Below are 20,241 nucleotides of genomic sequence, written 5' to 3' on the forward strand. Positions count from 1 at the left end.
GGAAAGTCACAGACAAGACTCTGCTAGAGGGTGTCACAGTCAAGAACCTGACCCAGCCCAGGCTGTGCTGTAAGCCAGTCACTACACAGGTAGCTAAACCATCCACACCTCCACCTCTATCAACTGCAGGCTCTACCTGACAGTGGCTAGTAGAACTGATGCCATCAAACAGTAGGCACAGAGCAGAGCACCTAAGAAATTGTTTCAAGACACACTTCAAGAGAGGTCAGTGACTTTCCTTCTATCATGATAGCTTTATGTTGAACTCAGGCCAAGGCAGACGTAAGTAATAAATCACAGAATTTACCCTTGAGCTCCAGGATCCTTCTCTAGGTAGGATCACCAGTGGAGGGAAGTTAACCCATGAAAGGAAATTATTATAGTTTAATAAGAAATATTCCCCCCGAACAGGGGGGGAGGGGGGTAGGAGAGAGGGGAAGAAGGAAGGGGAATGGGAAAAATTTATATAGTTCAATAAAAACAATTTTAAAAAAACCAAAAAATAAAATATAAAAAGAAAGAAAGAAATGTTCCCCACAAGTTCACATTTTAATGCTTGTCCACAGCTGGTGGTACAATTTTGGGAAGCTGTGGGAACTTCAGGAAACAGGGCCTAGCCAATGGAAGCAGGCCACTAGGTCACTGTACAGCAGATTATACATGCCTTGGTTCTAGACTTACTGTTTCCTTGTCTGCTATAATATGAGGAGCCTCCTCCCCACACACTCCTGTTGCCACACCCTATCAAGCCTTCCCCAGCATGATGAACGCAAACCTTCCAAATCATGAACCAAAAAACTCCTCTCCTCCATCAGGCAGTTTGACCACAGTAATGCAAAAGTAACTAACAAGGATTCCTATGCACAGTCAGAACTGTGGTACTTTTCTCATCAGAAGGCAGTTAGGTTGTTAACAGTATCTGGGGCTGCCAGGGGCTCACCATCTAGGCCCATATGCCTCCCCAGCCTCATGAGTCCTATGTTTACCTGGCAATGAATCGGGCTTCTGAGTGGCGGCAAGCGACAAAAAGGCCCTTGATGATGTCCACCTTCTTAGCCATGGACTGAAAAAGTGGAGAAAAGGCATAACACCATCAGAGGAGGAACCAGACAATTTTCAGCTTTGGAAAAGCTACCACCACCACTGCCACCACCACCACCGCCACCACCACCACCTGTTGTAGCCTCTTGCTCTGGGGTCAATGACAATGAACTAGCTCTGTGCCTCTCTCTCTCCCTTTATCCAACAAGCATTAACAAGAGTTCTGCCCTTCCCACCCAGGAGTCATGGCATTAGGTTCCAGGGTCTCCAGGGAGAACAGGACGAGACACTGTGAACCACACAAGCAGAAAAGAACGCTCAGCTTCCACAATCACAGCACACAGTCCCCTCCACATGCTTTGCTTTAGGTCCTTGGACATCTGGGTGTTGGGATGAGCCACTCTGCTCCACTTACAGCACTGCCAGTGAGCCGGGCAATGTCACAGAATTTGGTAAAGACCCCGGAGGTGGTGAGTGGAGGTGGAGGCAGCATGAGCCTCTGAGTGCTGCGGCTGTTTTCGGCCACCAGTCCCACATCACCCTTCTCAGCTACCTCAGCCCGAATGGACTCCAGCTGACGACCTTGATGGAGGAGACAGCAGGGAAGAAAAGGGGATGGGGACATTGTGGCTACCTGTCTCCCTTCAATGGCTGGATGTTTCTCCAGCTATCTGGGCTTGTGGTGTTTCCCCTTTCCTACAGATCACTTCCTAAGTACAACTTGTAAGTACTTGCTCCCATTAGGTAAGTGTAAGAAGGCTAAGCGACAGCCAGTCAGAGGAAGACAAGCAGCTGAGTGAACATACCCAGACTCAGGGACACCTGTGGACGGGACTGAAATCCATGGGATGGGACAAAGTCAATGAAGAGTGGGAAGAGCTTCCTATTCTATTCTTACTATCTGACAGTCCCCAGCTTCCTGTTTGTTTCTGTTTCTGTTGTTCTACCTTTCAAAAATTGCAATAAAAATATGGGCTGTGCCTTAACCTTGCTTATGGTTCAAATTATTGTACACTTGAGGTACGAACAGGAGGCTGGCTAAATGGACAGGCAGGCAGTCACAGCAATTCAATAGCTGAGTTTGTCCCATTGTCTGTCTTCACCCCTCCTCTCCATCCCATAGTTCTTGTCCCAACAGGCTGGGCCTCCATACCCTGTACTACCCATGTCTTAAAAATCTGGTCCTGTCAAGTACTCTTCCCCACTAGCCTCTTCCTCCACCCTGACCCACCCCAACCCCTTCATACCCTCCATGTGTCACCCCTGTTGGGGCCTCCTACCTGTGGCCTGGGCAACTGCCTTGAGGAGGACACCATCACCAACGCCCAGCTCTAGTCCCTGCTGAGGTGGCCCAAGGCGGCTGAGGCTGAGGTAAAGGACAGGGAGCAGGTCTGGAGGTGACAGGGCCACCACAGAGCGTAGCAGGTTGCTCAGTGTCTCCACCATCTTGAGCCTAGAGGAAAGAGTCGGATTATGTCCACCTATCTCAAGGTCAGTGGGGTGTGGGGTCCCAGGAAGTAAGGGAGTGGGCAAAAGCAACAAGAGAAAGGAGAGGGACGAAGAGCTAAGGGAATAACGACAGCTTGCCTATGGACGGTGACTGTGAAAAGGACAATGAAGATGGTAGTAATCACTAACAGAACAGCAGCCACGTACAGACACTTCTCCAAGGGGGTGCTGGTTTACCCTTTCCACCATCTGCCCCCTCTGAGATAGGTGGCATCATTATCCCCAGTTTACAAGTGAGAAAACAGGCATGGAAAGACTAAGACTTGCCCAAGGTCATAAAACATCAAGCTGAGGTTCAGGCTGAGGTTGTCCACTCCAGGACACTCAGCCACTGAAAATAATGGCCATGCTGTCTACAAAACGTTGGTTATGGTGACACACACAGAAACTGTGGGCTTCCTATTTGCCTGACTTATACGGACTAACTGAAGAGGCCGTGTAGGCTGGGGATGTAGTCCAGTTGGTGGAGTGCTTGCACAACACACACAAATGCCCACACAAACTGAGCATGGGGACACACCTCTAATCCTACTACTCAGGAGGTGGAGGCAGAAAGAGCAATTCAAGGGCAGCACGAGCTACACGAGACCTGTGACAAAAAACAACAAATTTTAAAGAAAGGCTGTGTTTTCTTACAACAAACCTGAAGAACAATTCTTTTAGGAAGGCAGGAAAACTAGAGAAACACAGAATCACCATCTTCATCCCTGTGCAAAGGCCACATCAATGGATGGTCATTGCAGGGGAAAAAAAAAAAATCAACCGTTGGATGTTGGAATGTGCAGACACCTTCCTCCCGAAACCCTTATATACTCAGCTCCAGAATGGGACATATCTTGAAATAAGAACTCTGTAGGTATGACTAAGGATGGAGAGGAAAGCATGCTGGATTAGAGTGAACCCTAAACCCAAGGTCTCTCAAAGAATAGGACACAGAAAGAGAAGGTGGTAATGCGTACAAGCCTAGAAATGCTAAGGCTGGCTGGAGTCTCAGAAGCTGGGAGAAGTTGTGCCAGGTTCTCTCCCCAAGTCTGAAGAGGAAACAACCTGCCCACCAACAACCAAACTGTTGCCACCACTTTAGGCTTCCTATGTTGTGAGAAAATCATTTTCTATTGTTTTAATTTACCAAGTGGCAATCTGTTTCTGTCACCCTGGGACAGCAGCAGAGGTAAAACAGTGGGTGGATATAAGAAAAGGAGCAGGAAGTTCCCACAAGGTTGCTAAGAGGAAAGCTGCATAGTGGAAAAGTCAGGCATTCAGCTTTGGGACCTGGTGATAGGGGACTAAACCAATGACATTATATGTAGTGAGAAAGCATTGTCTGAAACTAGTTCTGAGGATACACGCTACAAATCCAAAGTGAGACCTTCACCCAAGTGGCCAAAACTTTCAGCAAGTATCAAGGTCACAAAAAACAGAGACAGATGGAGGTGATGCCTGCGGACAGGCCAGCTAAACACCACAGGTGGGAATCTCAGACAAGAAACCTGAATAGAAATGGGTATCACAATGCAAATGAAGGCAGGAATTCCTAACAGCCTTGTGCTGACATCTTGATTCTGAGCATCTTGGTTCTGACCATGGTCTAAAACCAGAAAAAGGCATCAACACAAAGGAAGCCAGTATCCAGATATATGACAACACTCAATTACTTCTGAAGGTTTTCTAGAAAATATTCCCAAAAACTTTTTTAAAAAGAAACAAACAAATCGGATAACCCTGTACCCCATGATTTTAGGTTATGGGTCAGGTCAGTCAACAACAGTTCCTTCTAAGTAGATAATGTATGAGATTCTCCAAAAGCTAATGTCTCCCCTATGTCATGTTGATAAATTCAGTCTCCACAGAAGGCAGAGATGTATGTTCTCTCCTTTATTCATGGGGAAACTGAGTCTCAGAGAGGTAGGCCAAGCCACCTGCCACAGGCATAAAACCAGGAAGCAGAGCATGTTGACTGTCCCCTTGACCCCTTTCTGGTACTCAAGGCCCTTCCCATGTCCTCCATCACCTCACTGTAGGGTTACACTCCATGGGAAGTTCTTAAACATTCCCAAGGAAACATTTCTAAGACAAAGCATTGAGGGCAGCCTAAAGATGTATAAAAATGAAGGAATATTATAGGAAAATTTAAATATTCCAGAAAAGCTTAAGCCAACATGGAGAAAAATGAGATTGATCAAAAACAAGCACAGGTAGAATGAGTACACCCCATAACACTTATACCACAGAAAAAAAAAAACCCTAGGAGAAAGTTCAGAAAGGGACAGGACTGGTGAGAGAGGCAAAGGAGCCACCATGGACTACTGATGCTGATGTTGTGCATCACTGGGAGAGAAAGCTCTGCAGGGGAAGTGTGGCAAGCAAGGTCACCCTCCTGTAACCAAGATTAGACTACACTCACTTGAGATGTGAAAGCAAGACTGAAATCACTCGGTGTGAAACATTTCCTGTAATTCCTAGAATCTGTTTCCTAACTCTGCAGATCTGGCTGACCCTTGTTTCTCACACAGGCACATTCAACCTTTGACACTGAAAAGTCCAGACTGGAGAACAGTGCAATCAATTGACAATCAACAAGAGACAGTTCTCACAATACATTAAAGTGTAAGATTTCTGTGTTCTCAGGCCATAACACTTGGCAGTATGCACCTTTACCTACTGAGTTGTCTCACTGTCCCTGATTGCCAATATTTTTAAGCCATGTTTCAATAGGATTGTAGTCATTTAATCCAATGTTTGAGTCTCCCAAGCAATCTTTCATAAAAACCTAAAGTTTGCTGTTTGTAATAATTGATGTAATTATAGAACAACAGAACATTGTCTTGGTTATCAGAAAATAAGTTGCTTCAAATACTGTGTAGTTGAGTATAACAAAGGAGTTTTGACCTGGGGTAAGGCTGTGTGTGAAGCCTCTTGTCTTGTTCATACCTGCAAATGGACTTTGTGCCCAGTAAGTACCTGAGTGATACTGAGTGGTTTGGATAAGAAGTGTCTTCACTGGCTCACTTATTTGCACATGTGGTGGCCAGCTGGTGGTATGTTTGGAAAGGTTGTGATACCTTGAGAAGACCTAACTTTGGAGGGGGAAGAATGCCACTGGGAGCGAGCTTTGAAGATTTATAGCCTCACCCAACTTCCTCTTCATCCTCTTTGCATCCTGTGTATGGATAAAATGTGATTGGCTAGCTTCCTACGGCTTGTTACCGTGCCTTTCCCACTACAACGGGTCCATAAACCAAAATAAACACTCTTTTCATAAAAAAAAAAAAAGAAAAGAAAAGAAAAGAAAGAAAGAAAGATTTCTGTGTTGAGCTACAGTCATAGCTATCTTTGAGCACAGGCTGGACCTGGACCCACTTAGACCAAGAGAATATGCCATCAGAAACGATGCTGTTGTGGCACATGTCTTTAATCCCAGCACTCAGAAGACAAAGGTAGGCAATCTCTGCGTTCACGGTCAGCCTGGTCCACATAGTAACTTCCAGGCCAGCCAGGGCTACATAGAGAGACCCTGTCTAAAAAAGAAAAAGAAATGATGCTGAAGGTCTTCTGAGGCTGGGTCTCAAAATGATGTGAGCCATTTTTGTGAATGGACAGTGACTATGATGGGAAGAAGAGATGAGGAAAGACCGCAGGGAAGAAGGTAGCACACAATGCCATGCTCTGGACAGAGTACCTGTCCCCAGACCTGAGTAATTAATTACCGAGCAGAAACCTCCTCTATCTTCTCAAATGTCCGGGCCACAGCAAGAAAAGGAACCCTGGGGAAAAAAAGAGATGCGAGAACCATTTGAATAGGCCATCATATCCTGTATCCAACCTGCCTCCCCGCACCCTCCTATGGGATAGCCTTGCCAATACCAAAATGCAGAGGCAACTATCCACTATCCCTTCCCATAGTGTTGTGTCCCCAAAGTAGAGATGGGAGGGATGTTACAGTTCTTCCAAAAGAGGTCAAAGTCACGGTACAGAAATAAGACAGCATGGGAAGGCTAACTCCTTACTTCTGGCCATGTTTCCAGCAGGCATCTTCAATGGGATGGTAATTACTCTTGGAAGGATTGTAATTTGTTGGATCCAGGGTTCTATGAAGGCAAAGGAGAAATAAAATTGGGTAACTCTGAGGAATGTTTCTACTGTGTTTTAGCTGACTCACAAGGCCAAAGGCCACCAATACCATCTCCCCACTGGTAGAAACTAGGCAGAAGCTCTACCACTGAGCCTCTACCGTCTCACGGGTTGATTCTAGATAGGTGTTCTACTACTGAGCCACACTCCAAGCCCCTCACTGCAGGCGGAGAGGGGGAATCCTATGCATTGGTTCTACTAAGCCCTATACAGTTCCTTGCTGGTGGATTCTAGGCAGGTGCTCTACCACTGAGCCTCGCCACCAGCCACTCACTGGGCAACGATTCTGAACAAATCCTCTACCACTGAGTTACAACCCCAGCCTACATATGGTTTTGAGTAAAGCAAGAATGGAGTCTGAACCCATTACTTTGTAGGATGCTTATCTACCTATCCACCTGATTGTCCATTCAACAAATTTTCTTGTGTTCATAGCCGGTGGTGTAAGAATGGCCCAATCATGATGGGCAGTAGTGGCGCACACATTTAATCTGAGCTCTCAAGAGGCAAAAACAGGCAGATTTCAGTGAGTTCAAGACCAGCCTTGTCTACAGAGTTACAAGACAGGCTCCAAAGCTACAGAGAAACCCTGTCTCAAAAGAAAAAAAAAGAATGGTCCAATAACAATAAAACAATCACTTAGCAGCCTATTCAGAGAACCACAACTCTAATTCACAGTAGTTATCAGGAAAGAGAAGCGGTTCTAGGTGATCCATATCCATTAGCCACTCAGGGCTGGCAAAGAGGTTCTCAGGAGATCCCAATGAAGATGCTTGTTGTTTCTGAAACATGTGCTCAACCTGGCAAGCAGGATGGTGGAATCAGAGTACTAAGAACTGAGGACAGAGTGCTGGGTGAGGACCAGTGGGCAAAGAGGCTTAAGATTTTGTTCTGGGGTAAGTGCATAACCACTCTAGACGGGTGGATATGTGAGAGAGGTAAGAAAACCCATGATTTCATTGCTGTGTCGCAAAGGTGCCCCCAGTCCTTTGACAGAAGACAATCCTTTGGAGGCTGGCTGGAGGTCAGGTAAGAGGTCAAGAAATCAAAGCATTTGCAAACTCTGTCTCTGAGCAGTTCTTATTCTGCCTGCATCCTAAGGCTTTGAAACAGGGGCCAAAGATGTCTAAAACACTGACCAATGCCCAAGCCCTCTGAGCATAGGAAGCCCAAGCTGGGGCTGAGACAAGGGATGAAGACAGGAATGTCCTAGATGCTTCTCATACCCGGGCACAACTTACCCCTTGCTCCCTTCCTTCCTTGGAGTACTTGATTCTTCTTGTTTCACTTCAGCTTTCACCGCTGGCTTCCGGGGAGCTGCAAGGGAAGACAGGGAGCAGAGGGTCCTGACTCCTGACAGTCCCACCTTCCAAGCTTTGTCCAGTCAGCACTGCCTGAGCAGAATCTGCAATCTGCTGGTTGTACAGCCCAGAGGAACAAGGGGAGAGAGATGCTCACCAAAGAAGCTGCTGAGTGTCTTGGCACTTCTGGCAGGAGGTTTGCTCTGTTCCTCTTCCTGAGGATCCTGTTTGACACCAGCCTTACACACTGTCTTTGTCAGGGTTACCGACTCTGAAGTGAGAAAGGTGATACAAACTATTTCTACCTATAGACTTTAAGAAACCAACTTCCCTGTATCCTAGAAGTGGAAAATCCAACAATTCCAACTTTTCTCCATCTGTTACGTAAATACAGGGTCTCTCTGGCCTGATGTTCACTCCTCAATGCTAATGAAAGCACAGCTGGGACTGGAAATGGAAGACTTAGGAATGGTAGTGAAAAGAAACCTCAGGACCCAGCATCTGCCTGAAATCCCAGCCATTCAGAACACTGAGGCAGGAGGATATAGGAAGATCCCGTCTCTGACAAACAAAAACGTAGAGCTAGGGGTGTGACTCAGTGGTAAAGGACTTGTTTAGAATCCCCCAATGGGGGGCTAGGAGAATGGTAGAGCTCCTGCCTAAAATCCCCAGAGTAGGGCTGGGGGTGTAGCTCAGTAGCAGAGCAATTGCCAAGAACCTGTAGGGCCCGGGTCTGCCCCTGCTCCTGGGGTGCATCTTGAGGACAGTTTCTGGTCAGCCAGTTAAAACATTCTGTTTGTTCCTGTGCTCCCTCTCCCTCACCTGGTGATTAGCTGTAGGGCATTGTTTCATCTTTGGTATGATAATTTCCCACCTGCCTGGGCGGAAATCCTTATGCAGCAGCTAGGTATAATGACCCAGGTCTCTTGTGTGTTCTTTCAATCTCCAGGCCCTTGCCCGACTTGCATACGGTACAGTGGCACGCGAACTGTACCGAGGGGGTAACACAGAAGCGGGTGTTACAAGAACCCACTAGTTAGAGGGCTGAGGTATGGCTCAGTGTGTTAACGAGGACTGAGATGTGTTAAACACTTGCCTAGCATGTGCCAGGCTCTGCGCTCCACCACCAGGAACACAAAAAAATAACTAAAACCTTAGTGTGATTCGAACAGTCTCACTTTTCTTGCACTTGTAGGAAACCATATCCAAGTATGTCTTAAAACTGTCCTTGTAAATGTCATCTATGACACAGGAGTCTCAAGGACACCAGGACACAGAAGCTGCACCATGGCCTCCAAGGCACTCCTGTTTCTGAATCTTATAACTAAGCTAAGATGTCACTCTTGATAAATACCTACTCAGTTCATTGTATTTGATTGGTACTTCTGATGTCTAAAGGCACTTTATTTGAGGGCTCTTTCCACTTTTCCCTCATACAAACAATAAACCCAACAGTAAAAATAAAATCTATGATAACCTTGGGAGTTCTTACTGAACCCAAGCTGGAGAGTAGGTGCCTTGTTTTAAATGGCCCACCCTACAAAGACAAGTACCACCCCAATCAGGATCATGAAACTAGGGGAATAAGCAACTCACCAGGGGACTTTGCAGGCTCAGGGGGCACTACGGGCTGGCTCCCCTCCTTTTCTTCCTTCTGTTTTACATCTTCAGCCTCTGTGAGACTTTCTGTTGGGGTCTGTGCTTCTGGTGATACACAGAAATGTTAAATGGCACTGAGGCCTAGAGGCACTCCCACCTAATAGATAGTCTAGGACAGGAAGGTCACAAGTTCAAAGCCTGCCTAAATTACAGAGTAAATTCAATTTTTTGTCTCGGCACCTCTGTAAGACCCTGTTTCAAAAACAAAACGATGACATGTAACTCAGCAATCCAGCACTTGCCTAGCCTGTACATTTTTAGTTACAAATGTAATGAAAAGCTATGCCCTGGTAATGATAACATCACAAAGACTAACTTGGGGGGAATTTGCCTTAGGACAAAGATAACTTCTTTCACTTTGAGATACTCAGAATGCCTAAAATCTCTAACTTATAGTGAAATCTTTTACAGACTACAAATTGTCAATAGGAAATCAAGTCTCCACCAAATTATTCAAACCTGTCATGGGAAACAGTCTATTTTTTTTATTATTATCACATAAACAAGAACCTGGCTGTGTCAGAGACTGCAACTGATGGAATCACAGACAGCCCCATGATCAATGGATCTATCCCCACTGCTGTTTCCCTGCACTGCACCAAGACAAAGGAAACGTCTCAAGAGACTGACAGTCTCCAGTCTCCAAAGGAACACAGAGACACCTGGTGGACACTAAATGAAAAACTAGCAGAGGGAATTTTGAGTTTTTCATTGTCTCAAAGGAGAAAACATATCTCAAAGTATATCCTTGGATAAACTCACCACCAATGAAAAATAATTCCCCTGAAAATGGGATGTGTTGCATGAGAGAATATATTAAAAGAGAAGAAAAATACACACAAAAAAAATCTTCAGCAAAGCAATGGTAAAATTACTATTATTATTATTATTATTATTATTTCCATTAAATAAAAACAAAATTAGTTATATACAATACTGAATTAAGCTGGGCAGTGGTGGTGCATGTCTTTAATCCCATCAATCGGAAGACAGAGGCAGGCGGATCTCTGTGAGTTTGAGGCCAGCCTGATCTACAAGAGTTAGTTCCAGGACAGGCTTCAAAGCTACAGAGAAACCCTGTCTCAAAAAACCAAAAGAAAAAAATCCTAAATTAAGGAAAAAAAAAAAGTTTCAAACAGTTTTCATGATGAGCATCTATGTACTGGAGTATGGAATGTTTATTTATTGAAACAGGGTCTTGTTATGTGGACCAGACGGACCTCTAACAGGCAGTGATCCTCCTGCCTCAGCATCCTGAGTACTATGATTACACCAAGCCTGGCTCCGAGTGCAAAATGTTGACTTAAAGATTTAGATAACAGATCTGGAAATCCAGACATCCTGTACTGCACACACCTCTCCTACCCTTGAAGGTCCCCATTCCATATCATGGGTAGGTGCATACACACACATACACACACACACACACACACACACACACACACACACACACACACACGCCCCTCCCCTCTCATCCTGGTCCCTCACCTTCTTCCTTCTTCCTTTTCTTGGCTGCTCTGTCTTTGTCCTCATTCTGCTCCTCCACAGAGTCCTGAATTGTCCGTTTTGGGAGCTGCTTCCGAGCTGGAAAGGCAAAGGGAACACTGTGGTTGACCACTGGTTTATCTGCGCTTGCCCTAGTGAGATCAGACACTGCGTGGTGGATGGGGTAACTTGGTGCCAGATCTTCCATACCTGCCAGTCACTTCCCCAATAAATATCTTATCCTTCAAGCTCTCAATCTGTGACCTTGAAAGTTATTTAACCTCTGTCCTGCTTCTTCTTGCATTTTAAGATAGGAAAAAAGTTCTAGTAAACAACAACCTGGTGTCTGACAGCCTTGTGGATTCAGTCACTACTTCAGCTCATGTCTTACCACACACTAGCCTCAAGCTGCCGCTCATCTCTTCAAATCATTCTGTACTCGCTAGAAAAACCAGTTAGAATTCCCATGTTTCCTACCTCAGGGCCTTTGCACATGTGGCTCCTATCTGGGATAGAACCTTGGACCTGAGCACCATGGACAACGGGCTTCTGAGCTCCCAGAACATCCCCAGAACATCCCTGTGACTAGCTCTACTCATAGAAGCATTCAGGGAACTGAATATGTGATACTAAACTTTAGCACCTAAGAGAGGGGGACAAACTGGAGAACCTAGTTTTAACCATACATTATTGTGAACACAATTTCAAGTCTAAGTTATTCGCCGTTTTTGTTTTTTTTTTTTTTTAATGCTAAGGGTATGGGTTCCTATTTGAAGGGACTCTAGCCAACACCAGCTTGGCAAACATGGCTCTGGCAGGCCTTGTCCTTCTCCCCATTCCCTCTGCCTTACTAAAAACCGTTAGATTACAAGGCTAAAGCTAGCCACCAAGGTCTATTCCCTTATTTGACCACTTCCTCCTCCTGAGGGCGACTATCAAGATCCAGCAATCAAAGTAATGAATTCTAGCAATCAAAAGCCTTTTGGCTCACCTAATTAAAATTAAACTCCTCTTTTTAAAAGAGTTTATAAACGGAATTGCCTCTTTTAACTTTATAAACTGCCATCTTTGTGCCACCTCTGTCTCCTTCTATCCAAAGACAGTCCTTTGTTCCCCTCAGGGACAAATATCACTTCCCCCTCTCTCCCTTGTTCCCTTCCCCTTCTCCCTCATCCTCTATGTCCTGTCTTTATCTATTTCCTGCCCTTTGTCTCTCTGAGGCAAATAAATCTCCTTTGTGCTGAGAAGTTGGTCTTGGAGTGTCCTAAGCCAATACTAATTGGCTATTCATTATAACTTGACCAAGTCTGGAATTCCTAGGAGACATACCTCTGTGCCTATGAGGGCATTCCTGGCTATGAGAGACTCACCCTGAATTTGAGTGGCACTATGCTATGGGCTGGGGACAAGGAATGTATAGAAACAAAGGAGCAGAAAGCAAGCTGAGCACCAGTGCTGTTTCCTTCTTCTTCCCGACTCGAATGCAATGTGATCAATTGTCATGCCTTCCCAATCATTATGGACAGCACTCTCAAAAGTGTGAACCAAAATAAACTCGATCTTTAAGATGCTTTTGGCAGGGATTTTGTCATGGTAATGAGAAGGGGAAAAAGAATACAGTAAACCTTCAAAATCTGACATGCTATATGTACATGTCAATTCAGACATCAGGTTTTTGTCATGAATATTTAATCTGTGTTTGGGTTTTTTAAAAATTGACAGCATTCCATATCAAAAGCAGATTCAAATACCCAAGTTTCTCATGAGACACTGGAAAGTCTTCCCTTTTTGAAGCTGGCTCTGGTAGACCACCCTATATGAAATGCCTGGATCAAAAGTGTTGTAAAATTTGAGGTTTTCAATTTTAAGTCTACAGACTGTACTGGCTGAACTAGCAAGCATCTCAGATGTGATGGATCGGGCATGCTCATTCACCCTGGCTTCACAATATCCATTAATTAAAACACAAGTTTACAAGTACCTATCTCAAGTTATTGCATTACAAGTCATCAGAGCAGGCTCACAGTCCCCAGGTCACATGTGCCTCTCACCTGGCCCTTCTCCATACAAAGTCTTCTCCTCCCAGGCTGATTCTCTAGGATGTTCTCCAGTTTCCTCACTCAGTGTCCCCAACTCTGTTCCCTGTGCCAGAACTCTAGACCTAAGTGACCAAGATGCTCCAAATTTACTCACACTAGCTGGAATTCTCTTTCTTTTTCCTATCCCGCCTAGCTCTCTTTGCCTTTCAGGAATCAGCTTAGTTACCCTCTCTCTTGCAGAAGTCTCCATACTTGCACCTTTGTGCTCCTACCCAGAGCAGTGGGTAACTACCTCTCCACATGACAATCACAATTTCCTACATGTACTGAGTGCTGACTTAGGCAGAGCCAGGCCTATTAACTTTACAGGAATCAACCTTTAATCCTGGCACTTCTGGGCTGTTGGCACTGTACCTCTGCAAAGGTGAAATTGCTTGCCTCAGGTCACACAGCTGAGGGACAGTTAACCATGCTCACCACCAGGAGTACTATCATCAGGACCACAAGAAAAATGACCACCATGGAAAGGAAGGAGTTAGCCTGTCCTTACCAGTGCGACGCTTTGGGAATCCTGATGGGGAGATATCCATGGAGGGGCTGTTGAAGAAAGGACTATTCTCAGGACATGTGTCATCAGGGCTGGAAGGAGAGTTCTGTTTGGAGTCTGACACAGACTTCTGGAAGGAGACAGAAAGAAAAGTTCTAGAATAAAGAGAATGTATGCATTACCTGGCAGTTGCAGCTACCACACTTGAGAGCAGAATGAACTCGTCTCTCGTGTCTGCCATATTTCTGGTTCCTCAGTCTCATCCCTACTCAGGCTACCTTCTCTCATCTAGGTAATCATTTGACCCACCAAAACACTTTTAGATTCACTTCATTACAGACCCTAATATTAATTCTGCCTCTTAAAAGTAACAGAATCTTCCTTTTCCAGCTGTACATCTGGTGGCCTAAGTAAAAACTGTATGTACCAACCTCCCTTGGAGTTAGTAGAATCATGGGCCTGAGGACTACATTTCTCCGCCTTCTCTGCAGTTAGTGTGGTCATGAGACTAAGGACTGTGTTCAGTCTTCCTTGTATCTTCCACAAGGTGCAAGGAGCAGACTAATTCTTGCACGTTATTATGTGACACCATACACCATAGTATGCACATGTATTACCACACATTGATAAAAAAAATTTCTTTTACATAGAAGCAAGAAGTCACAAAGAAATGTGACCACAGAAAGCACAGACAGAGACCATAGGCTGGCTCTGCAGATGAAGAAACAGGTTTCTAGAAGCATGAAGTGGCCTTCCTTACAGGCTCAAGAAAAATGGCACTGCCAATACCCTAAGATAACCCACTCGGGTACCTGACCTACAGAATTATGGGATAATTGTAACATAGGAAGCACCATATGTTCTCTGTGGGGCACCTGAGGCATGACACTGTCAAGGTGCTGAATGACCTCCACATGCTAGAGAAGAGGTAGACTTGGGACCCTGTACCCCAAACCTCCTGCTTGAAGTCACAACAGTGGAGATTGTCTCCTGGACCATGTCCTCAGAGTCTTCCTGTATAGCTACTGCACTCAGCTGTATAAGTGAATAGGAAATTGGCAGGCTAAAGGTCAGCAAGACGGTTTGGTGGGTAAAGGTGTTTGCTGCACAATCATAGAGACCTGAGTCCTAAAACTCGTGAGAAAGTGGAAGGAGAGAATGCCACAAGGCTGTCTGTCCTCTGACCTCCACTCACACAGCAAGGATATATACACAAACACACAAAAATTAAATTTAGAAAAGAAAACCCAGCAGGCTGCTGAAACCTACCTGAACTTTGGGGGTGCCAGGAGCTTCATCTTCCTCCTCCCCTTCACTGCTTAAGACCTGGGCTGCCTTCCTTCCTGGCCTCTTCACTGGAGAATCACTCTCAGGCACCACTCGATTCCTCTCCTTCAATGCTACCCTAGAGAGGTGGGAGGGATATGTAGGCCAAATGGCAGGCAGAATGGGGACACTGCACAAAAACCTGCATTCCCTTCTCTTTCATTTCAGTGAGCATCTTCTGGGTCCCCCATGGCATTCACTCTTTTTTCTTTTGAGATGGTCTCATGTAGCCAAGGCTGGTCTCAAACTCTGTATGTAGCAGATGTTGACTTTGAACTCCTGATTCTCTTGCCTATACCTCATCAACACTGGAATTATGGTGTGGGCCACCATACTTAACTTTGTTATATGCACTTAAGTATTCTCCCCTCATTCCCTTTCTCCATCCCATGCCTGAGGCATCCTGCATGTCCACGTGGTAGTAACATGTCATGAAAAGCAGATGAATTTCTTGGCAGGAACCAGGCTCCAGTTTAACACTAAAATCCAAATGGAGACCTTCTACCTTCGTCACAGGAGTTTCAGCATGGTACACACCCAGGCAACAGCGTAACAGCCTAAAGTCTTACACAAAGAAAGGGAGACTATTATGCTAAGTCACTGTTCCCTTGATGCCAGCTCTGAGCTCCCAGCTTACGGAGACACAGGCATGATGGCATGTGTGCGAGTAGCAGTCACTCAAGTGCTTAATGTCCTCAGAAAGCTCACAGTCACAAGAGAGGCCACCGTGAGTACCAGCTACTTCCTGATGATATGCACTAATTCTACAGAACTTCTTTAGAAAGAGGGAAGCAGGTTCATGCTCAGCACCACAGAAAGAGTTCTAAGTTCTAACGACTTTGGAGAGTAGAGGAATAACCATATACTTGGTTCACCTCAAAACCCAGAGTGTCTAGAGCTACATCAGGCACACAGAAAATATTCGAAAGCTGTTTTATGAGTAAATGTGTATGTACAATCTCAAGAACATAACATATAGAAGCAATATATAAAAGACTCGTTATTGTTATTTAAAAGGTAAAGGTGTTTGTCAATATGTATGGATTACATGTGAGGCACTGTGCCAGCCACTTGAGCTCTTACAGTGGCAAACATGCAGACCTCAGGATCTAGTATGAGATATGTATCCATTCATCAGATATATTAAGCATCTACTGTGCCAATAACCATGTTTGCTGCAGCACTGCCTACTGGTCACAGTGCCTTCCTCTAGAGGAAAAAGGTCAAAAGCTTTTCATAGTTTTTTAAAAAATTTATTCATTTATTTTTATGTGCATGAGTGCTTTGCTTACATGTATATCTATGTACCACACGAATGCCTAGTGCCTGCAGAAGCCAGAAGGTGGCACTGGATCCCTGGAACTGCCACCACCTGAGTGCTTGAGAACTGAACCCGGGTCCTCTGGAAAAGTAGCAAGTGCTCTTAACTTCTGAGCCATCTCTGCAGCCCCTAGATTTATCATCATCATCATTATGTTATAATGTGTGTGTGAACAGATGCAAATGAGCACAGGTGTTCCAAGAGGTGGATTCTCCCGGAGCTGGAGTTACACCTGACATGACATGAGTGCTGGGAAGCAAACTGTGGTCCTCTGCGAGAGCAGTTTGTGCTCTTAACTGTGGTATCATCTCTCCAAGCCCAAGGTCAAATTTCTACCATAGTTTTGAGTTAATGTTTTTACAGTTACTATATACATTAGACAAACAAAAATACCAGCATACATAATTAAGAATAATAAAAAGCAAATCTAAAATATATTAGCATAGAACTGTTATACCCACAAAAATGAAACAACCTAAATATTAACCAAAAATTAAATGCCCAATAATTTGTATAGTATATCCATAGAAGGGAATACAAACAGAAAAAGGACTGAGCCTGTGAAAAAGGACTGAGCCTGTGTTCCTGAATTAAAAAAAAAAAATCCTCTAAGTCATGTTAACAGAAGCAAGCTGATGAATACAAAGCATGACCTAAGTAAATCACAGAAAACAAACCATCATTTGCCTGTACAGAGGGCAATGCATATGTCACAGTGACCAACCTCACCATCATAGTTTGACTCCATGTGCAGAATGCCTCTTCTGCAGTATGCAGTGTGTTACAAATGGTACACCAGTTTACTCATTGATCTGCATTTATCCAACGCAGAAAGCATGTTGGATATTTGGCACCTTTTTACTTATGAGGAAGCTGGGACAAAGGTAGTGAGGTCTCCTGCTCAACATCTCAATTTGGGGATTATGAACTAAATGTATTCATACCCATGCTGTGACCCAAAGGTGATCATGTTACCTAAGCAAGGCCATACAGCATCTTTCCTGAGACTCTATGAATCATAATGTGGCCAGCATCTCTACCCCATGGACAGGGTCTGGTCTAAAAAAAAAAAAATGCGAAGCATACGGGAGCAGAGCCCTGACAAGAATTATGAAGTGTTAGTTAGATTCAGCTGTGCCTAAAGCTGGACCTGCCTTCTGGCTGTCAGATATCTAAATTAAAAGTATCGTTTTAAGGACTGACACATCTGCAGTAGGTTTTAACACATGAAAACAAAAGAATCTTGACTGCTAAAAGCACATGCCCTGCCCCAGCCCCTTACATACTTTGGAGGGGACTCCTTCTCTCTGATGCTGTTGGCTGTCTCTTTTTCAGGCTTCTTTGCTTTACCCTCTTTGGTGGGTTGGAAAAATGACCTGGAAGAGCACAGGGAGTGAGAGACATTAACAGCACCAATGCTTCACCTACCTGGGCCGCACCTGTAGCTCCAGACATCCATCCCCAGCCAGGCAGGGCCACACACCAGGGATGGAGTTTAGTGGTAAAGGGCTTCCCTAGGATGGGCAAAAACCTTAGGTTTTATTCTATTCTGAACAGTAAAAAAGTAGTAGTAGTAGTAGTAAAGGACAAGAAAACAAGAGAACAGAAAGCATCTGAATAAAAAGCTGTCATCCCAGGACAGACCATATCCAGGTTTTCCATCCCAAGAGTGGGCAGGGATTTGTGTCTCCTGGGTTTCCACAGTGGAAGACCAGGACTGAGTCTGCTAGTATCCATTCCCTCCTTTTCTCTAATACACCCCTCTCTCTCTCTGGTTTTCTCTCAGTACAGACCATGAGTGGCCTACACTTCCACCTATGACACAAGGATACATGACTCAGACCTCATCAATTAGTGCAGTACACTGCACACGTGTAGCCCACCACGATTTTTCCAAGCCAAAATTTGACTGTAATATTGCTGGGTCAGAAAGGAGAGAGGTACTCTCATACCTGGGTGGTGTGGAACAATTCTGTATCTGTCAATTATGTTTCAAATAAATGCTGATTGGCCAGTAGCCAGACAGGAAGTATAGGTGGCGCAACCAGACAGGAAGTAGAGGTGGGGCAAGGAGAACAAGAGTATTCTGGGAAGAAAGCTCTTTCCCACAGTCCTGTCCAGACACCAAAGAAGCAGGATGTGACCTGCCCTGCCGAAAAAGGTACTGAGCCATGTGGCTAACACAGATAAGATTAATAGGTTAATATAAATTATAAGAGTTGATAAGAAGCCTGAGTTAATGGGCCAATCAGTTTATCATTAATATAGTCCTCTGTGTGATTTCTTTGGGGCTTACCGGCTGTGGGAACTGGCCAGGACAGAAACCCTAACAAGCAAGCCCTCATGTTACACCTGAGATTGCTGATCTTGGGAGAGTCAGCCTGAGGATGACAACATCAATGGTAACAGCTGACCACAGAGAGACAGACCATGACAACACTTGTTGGATCTAGCCAAGCCTGGAGTTGTACACTGCAACTATGGAAACCAAGTACCTTTCTCTCTCATGTTCCTAAAGCCACCTTGCATTAGTATAGGATTTCTGAACTGGCACTGAGGCTATCCTGTGCACTGAGGGAGATTTAGTGCTTGCCTAAGTTTTGTTCACTAGATATCAAAAGCAAATCCCAGACCCCTAAAATGCCTGAACCAAAAATGTCTCCAGACATTGCCACATGTTCCCGGGGGGCACAACTGCTGAGAACCAACACATTAAGGACCCATACCCTGCAACTAAAGATTAATTAATGAGTTAATTGATTCATCACTTCCTCCCATATCCCACTTCTCACTTTCCAAACTACTCAACGCTAGGAAATTTCAACTTGAAGGCTCACTCAAGGTCTTCTCAAAAAATGCAAATTTGACACAGAAAGCCCAGGGTTTGGAGAGTGCATTATGTAGACACTATCTCTTGCAGGGAGGAAGAAGCTCAAGAATCAGGACGCTGAAGACACTGAGGAGGCTCAGACAGTTACAAGACTCACAAGCTCCTTCCCCAGTTACTGGGGGTTGAGAGGGATTCTTCAGTGGAGCAGCCTGCAGACTGAACAGAGAGCCCCAGTGATGCAGTTTTCCATGCTGGGGTGGGCTTTGGAGTGAGCGGCTACCTTTATGTCACCAACTTTCCTATAAGTGCCACCAATAAACTTAGAGGTTCACTAAGCTAAATTTGGGTGGAATCATTTCTTTGGCTTGTCATTGGTCCCCTATCTGTAGTGAATGAATATCAGTTCTCATTTTCCCAGGAAAAGTCACAACACAAAGCGCCTGGAGCATGGCAGGGGCCTTACATAATACTTCTCTGCATGGTGGCAGCGGAGTTCTCCCCTTTCTTCTCTTGTTCTTTTTTTCTCATTAGTTGGACCTGAAAAACAAATTCAAAGACCTGCTAAGGATGTTGGCTGTGCAAAGACTAAGGGGGGGACGAAGGCACAACTACCTTCCTTAAGGAAATAAAGAAGAGCTGGGTATGCCTTTAGTCCCAGCATTCAGGAGGCAGAAGCAGGTGGATCTCTTGAGTTCGAGGACAAAGCTAGTTCTAGAACAGTTATGGTTGTTACAGAGAAACCCTGTTTTGAAAGAAAAAACTGCAATCAGAGGCTGCAGAGGTAGCTCAGGATAAGAGTGCTTTCTGGAAAAGTAACAGGACATGAGTTTGAATCCCCAGCACCCATGTTTAAAAAGAAAAAGCTAGGCACGGCTGTACACACCTGTAAACCCAGTACTATGGGGTGGGGAAAAGTGGAGAAAGGCAGATCCAGTCAGCCAGACTAGCTGACCTTCAGTGTCAGTGAGACCCTGTCTGCAGACAGTAAGGAGCGGAGTGATATTCGCACACATGGGGCTGAAGTCCCTCCCACAGTTGTGAATTACCAAACA

At 44.9% G+C, this 20,241-nt stretch overlaps 1 protein-coding gene across 3 annotated transcripts in view; it reads right to left on the reverse strand.

Moving 5' to 3' along the window:
• The window catches only part of Lig1 (DNA ligase 1), a 35,991-nt gene that overhangs the window by 14,497 nt on the left and 1,253 nt on the right, over nucleotides 1-20,241 (reverse strand). For all 3 annotated transcript variants that reach the window (XM_048427766.2, XM_048427768.3, XM_087908937.1), the window contains exons 2-14: nucleotides 19,653-19,726; nucleotides 17,646-17,735; nucleotides 14,982-15,117; nucleotides 13,716-13,842; nucleotides 11,130-11,225; nucleotides 9,579-9,686; nucleotides 8,140-8,253; nucleotides 7,923-7,998; nucleotides 6,558-6,638; nucleotides 6,258-6,314; nucleotides 2,322-2,494; nucleotides 1,457-1,623; nucleotides 987-1,063 (exon numbers count right to left, since the gene is read on the reverse strand). In XM_048427766.2, coding sequence (XP_048283723.2) covers nucleotides 987-1,063; nucleotides 1,457-1,623; nucleotides 2,322-2,494; nucleotides 6,258-6,314; nucleotides 6,558-6,638; nucleotides 7,923-7,998; nucleotides 8,140-8,253; nucleotides 9,579-9,686; nucleotides 11,130-11,225; nucleotides 13,716-13,842; nucleotides 14,982-15,117; nucleotides 17,646-17,735; nucleotides 19,653-19,717 — 1,367 coding nt within the window. In that variant the 5' untranslated portion in view covers nucleotides 19,718-19,726. The remainder of the gene's footprint in view (nucleotides 1-986; nucleotides 1,064-1,456; nucleotides 1,624-2,321; nucleotides 2,495-6,257; nucleotides 6,315-6,557; nucleotides 6,639-7,922; nucleotides 7,999-8,139; nucleotides 8,254-9,578; nucleotides 9,687-11,129; nucleotides 11,226-13,715; nucleotides 13,843-14,981; nucleotides 15,118-17,645; nucleotides 17,736-19,652; nucleotides 19,727-20,241) is intronic.

This window comes from Myodes glareolus, chromosome 1 (assembly GCF_982192425.1).
Source record: "Myodes glareolus chromosome 1, mMyoGla1.1, whole genome shotgun sequence".
In the NCBI taxonomy this organism is placed as follows: domain Eukaryota; kingdom Metazoa; phylum Chordata; class Mammalia; order Rodentia; family Cricetidae; genus Myodes; species Myodes glareolus.